Here is a 4256-nt window from a genome sequence, read left to right as displayed (position 1 = left end):
TGCCCAAGAAGAGACTCATCATCAGCGGGATGATCAAGGGAGCGAAACAGAGAAGTTGCCTCGTCAGTTAAGTTGTATATCTCTGCAAGAATTTGCAATTAAAAGGAAGCGAAGAAGATGAATAAATAAAAAGTGAAAAGAAATAAAACATTACGCACCAACTAATTGATCATTCTTCTTTCGAAGTTTAGTGACATCGCCCTTATAAGTGGAGACCTCAGACTTGAGCTTAACATTCTCCGCTTCAAGAGAGCGAAGTTTTCTTTGATAATATGAAGTAACAACATATGACATACGATCCATCTGCGAAGACATAAGATGAATATTAGAATATAAAACATAAAGACATCATCAAAGAAACTGCGAAAGTATAGAAATTACCAAAGGGCCAAGCGAAAACTGAAAGTTTGGACTTAACGCTGAGGCAACTCCACGGAGGGATTCATGATCTAAAGAAGGGGCATCAAAAATCTTTGCAATCGTTGCAAAGGTACGAGTTAATGGTTCATTTCCGATTGCTGACAAGGAGTCAGAGAAGATACTAGATAGCTGACCCATAGAAGATGAGACCGAGGAGTCTTCAGAAGGAAGCATTTACTCATCACCAGAGCGAGAACTTGAAGAAGCAGGAGAAATTGTCTTCCGTTTTATTGGAAGATTTTTGGAAGAAGATTTAGAAGTAGTTTTCTTGGAGGTAATTTTACCTTTACCTTTAGCGCTTCCAGCTACTACCTGCGCGAATAATGAAAGATAAGAAACAGAGGCAACAATATTGTTAAAATTAAACAAAGAGTATTTCTTACTTCATTATCGTGCGAAGGTGACGCATGAGGCAAATCTTTATTAGCCTTCTTTGTCTGCTTGGCAATCTGAAATCAAAGAAAGTAAGAAGTGAAACGAAGGAAAAAAGAATTGAAGTAAACAAATAAGGAAAGTTGAAGATAATATACCACATCAGCTTCTTCAGGCCATCTGAACACCCAAGGACTGTAAGCGGGAAAATCCATAGGAAGAGGAAGAGTTTAACCGTTTTCGTCTCTACCGGTTATATAGAGACCAGCCAAAACAATAGGATACTCCAGCCAAAGAGTATTATTTGACTTACGAGCGGTATTGTTAGTGGAGTCATGGAAATCGACATCGTGCATGATTCTTTCATTTTCTGCGATACCGTTCTTCCTTGTTAAGCGAATGCCCCATCGAGATGATCCATTCATCATAATAACAACATCATAGTTCTTGAAAAAATTCTCAATGGTGTATTCCGCAGGATTAATCTCCTTGTGAGCATATTATGGTTTTCTTACTTCTATTGGGTAAAGATATTCTAATCCTGCCGTGCGACGAGCGTATTCCATGACTATCCTAATACAGACACCACTCAGCTGGAAAATGCTGCGTGAAAATCTCGCATCGGATAGAATCTTGTAAAATAGAGGAGTTTGAGGATTATAGAGGGTAACACGAAGACCAGCGAGAAGTTGTCCCACTGAAATAATGATTTTTTGATCATTCCACTCGTCAAGCGAAAACCACTTAGGACCAAGTGAAGAAGAAGGTGTTGATCCAAGAAGGGCGGATAATGAGAAGCCTCTTTTTCCGAATTCGTCCTTTAACCTTTTAAATTGTTTATCGTTCTTCCAACCAGCTTGAGGCATTTCTACAATGAGTATGGGAATAAAGATAATCAAATATGATCAAATTAATCAAGATCAGGATAATCAGGATATGGGAAATAAGAAATAGAGAGCGAGAAAAAAGAAAGAAAAGGGAAAATAGTGATGAGGATGTTGAGATGGGAAAAGAATTCAAGGTCTTGATCTAAAGAGCAGTATCAGAAGAAAATAAAAGTTGCAGAGAAAGAGAGGAGAGTAAAAAAAAAAATAAAAGGAGGAAGACAACCGAGAGTAAATAAGAGATTTACTCCCGATTCCCAAGAAGTCTTCCCTCATCAATGCATTGATTAAAAGTGGACGGATAAGAAGAGGCGGTTATTAGAGAATGTCTAACAGCTAGTGGTTGAAAAGACATGTGTAGACTATCATGTCGAAATCACGGGAATAATTTAACAGACAAGAATATGAAAAGATAAGCGGGTGCGGCAGAATAAATTAAAGTTTCTCATATCGCTCTCTTTACAAAGAGAACGATATGCGAAGAGGAAAAATGTGGATACAAAATACCGCACACCTATCAGATATGTGAAATGGCGATCATCAAGACTGAGCGAAGACTACCGCGTACAACTTATCCAGAATGACGCATCAGATGATGTCACCTTAATCACGAGTAAAGTTTGAAGACTCATACGATAGTAAAGAAGTCGTGCGTCAATAATAAAGTCTAAGCGATATTGACGCACGTCAGATCCGAAATTAGGGGCTTTATTAGCTGTCTTCCACTATGTAAACTCCTATATAAGGAGATGAGCGACCTTGTATGAGGGAGAGATCTTTTGGAGAGTTTTAGAGAAGATACTTAGGAGAGAGAAATATTATTTGCTTCACAAGTTAGGGTTTTCTGATTTATATGTTTTCATTCTTGAATTTTAACAGAAGTTCTTAGAGATTTTATCATGAATTCATAGATTGATTGTTAGAACATCATAAGGGTGTGATTGTAGGATTTCCTGCAACTACAGTTGTTCAAAAAAATTATATTTAATAGTTTGGACATATTGGTTTGGGATTAAGTATGATTTTTAGAAAAAAAAATCACAAAGATCTGGTTTCCTTGCCTGTTCTGTATCGAAGAACATCATCAGTTGTGAAAGAAGATCAAGAAAGTGGTTTAGATGCGAAGGGTATAAGGGTCTCCCAATTGCACGTGTGGTATCACATGTATACCAATTTGACTACTTAACTGATATTTTGGATGTCTAGGACAGATCCTTAATTTCTGTTGTTATAGGATAGATCACAAATCAATTAGTGAAAACGGGACATATCCCCAATTTTCTCTTATTTATTACCGGAATAGAAGGAAAGGCATAAAATGACAAGTGAGTGTGTCTACCCTAGCATTTTAGGATACCGATACAAATTAAAACATGAATGGAAGAAGAAAAATACGAATCAGTACATGCTTAAACAAACACAATAAAGCACACGCTGCTTGTTTTTATTATCAAACGGCCGGCACAAAGACAGCTCGAGGTCACATCACACTGGATGCAGCTAGCTAATGACCGTGATAACTTTACTGTGCTGCGTTGAATAATGTTGAACCACTTCTGCGAGTCCTTGTAGATGATGAAAGGGAACTTGCAGTGCAACAACAGCTGCAGAATGAAGTTGGAGAGCACGACTGTAAAAGGAATGGAGCTCCGTATGTAGCACAATCACTAACACAACCAGCCTCTGTACAAGTTGCGCAAGTTGTTTCTTGTCTTGATAAAGATATATCAGAAAGGTCGCACAAATCTTGTCGATCTCTTGGTGGAGGTGGCGGTGGTGGAGATGGAGGTGGAGGTGATGGTGGAGGTGGCGGTGGTGGGGATGGAGGTGGAGGTGATGGTGGTGGTGGGGCTGGCCTAGGTACCGGCGGCTGCGGTTTTGGCGGTTGTGTTTTTGTTCCACAACAACACAAACATGATTTCACACCAAAACCTCCGCCATTGCAAAAATTGTAAGATGGTAATCCTTTTAAGGAACACCAACCGCTACATTTCGCGTTACAGCCATTACAACTTAGGGTCATGATAAAAGTGAATGAATATTGCCCTGGTAGACAACTTTGAGCTGATGCTACCTCTGCACCAAAAAGAAAAGAAAAAAAAAAGATTAGAATGACTGCAATCTGCAATCACTTTAATAACTCAGTGAAACGATGCCGAGGAAGAGCTAGATATGTGTTACCTGAGTATGCATTGAAAGAAAGAATCCCGAAGACAAACAAACCAAAACCAATTGGAAAACTCTTGAAAGACATTATGATGATGGCGTGTTTTATGAAGGATGGCTATGAGATGTTTTCTATGAACAAATGTTACTCTATTTATAGAACCTAAAATCAAAACTTACACACATTGCTTGGCTACTAAAGGATATACTAATAAATCTTCCTCTTAAACGCCTTAACAAAATAAACTCTCACATTGAACGGTGATGAAACCCTCTTTTCCTACTGGCCGAGACAAGCCTTTTCTAGTGTAGAAGCTATGATGAGGATACTTGGCATAATTTTGTTGGTTGGAATATTTAAAATTGTGTTATACTTTGTTTACATCAAGTACTTAACGGTTAGTTACTAACAGC

At 38.3% G+C, this 4256-nt stretch overlaps 1 protein-coding gene across 1 annotated transcript; it reads right to left on the bottom strand.

Annotated features, from left to right (window-relative positions):
• Positions 1-2917: 2917 nt before the first annotated feature.
• Positions 2918-4008, bottom strand: LOC113339783 (mulatexin-like). Its single transcript, XM_026585014.1, has 2 exons — positions 3858-4008; positions 2918-3752 (listed from the first exon to the last, which is right to left on the bottom strand). The coding sequence occupies exons 1-2, from the start codon at positions 3928-3930 to the stop codon at positions 3199-3201; spliced, it is 627 nt and encodes a 208-aa protein (XP_026440799.1). The 5' UTR covers positions 3931-4008; the 3' UTR covers positions 2918-3198.
• Between the last annotated feature and the right edge of the window lie 248 nt (positions 4009-4256).

This window comes from Papaver somniferum, unplaced genomic scaffold (genome assembly GCF_003573695.1).
Source record: "Papaver somniferum cultivar HN1 unplaced genomic scaffold, ASM357369v1 unplaced-scaffold_21, whole genome shotgun sequence".
Lineage (NCBI taxonomy): Eukaryota > Viridiplantae > Streptophyta > Magnoliopsida > Ranunculales > Papaveraceae > Papaver > Papaver somniferum.
The sequence above is the reverse complement of the archived record's forward strand: the minus strand, read 5'-3'. Positions and strand labels throughout refer to the sequence as shown.

Coding starts and splice junctions, on each gene's coding strand:
- LOC113339783 (XM_026585014.1), bottom strand. CDS start 3,930: ATGTCTTTCAAGAGTTTTCCAATTGGTTTTGGTTTGTTTGTCTTCGGG. Junction 3,753..3,857: donor TTCTTTCAATGCATACTCAG/GTAACACATATC, acceptor TTTTTGGTGCAG/AGGTAGCATCAGCTCAAAGT.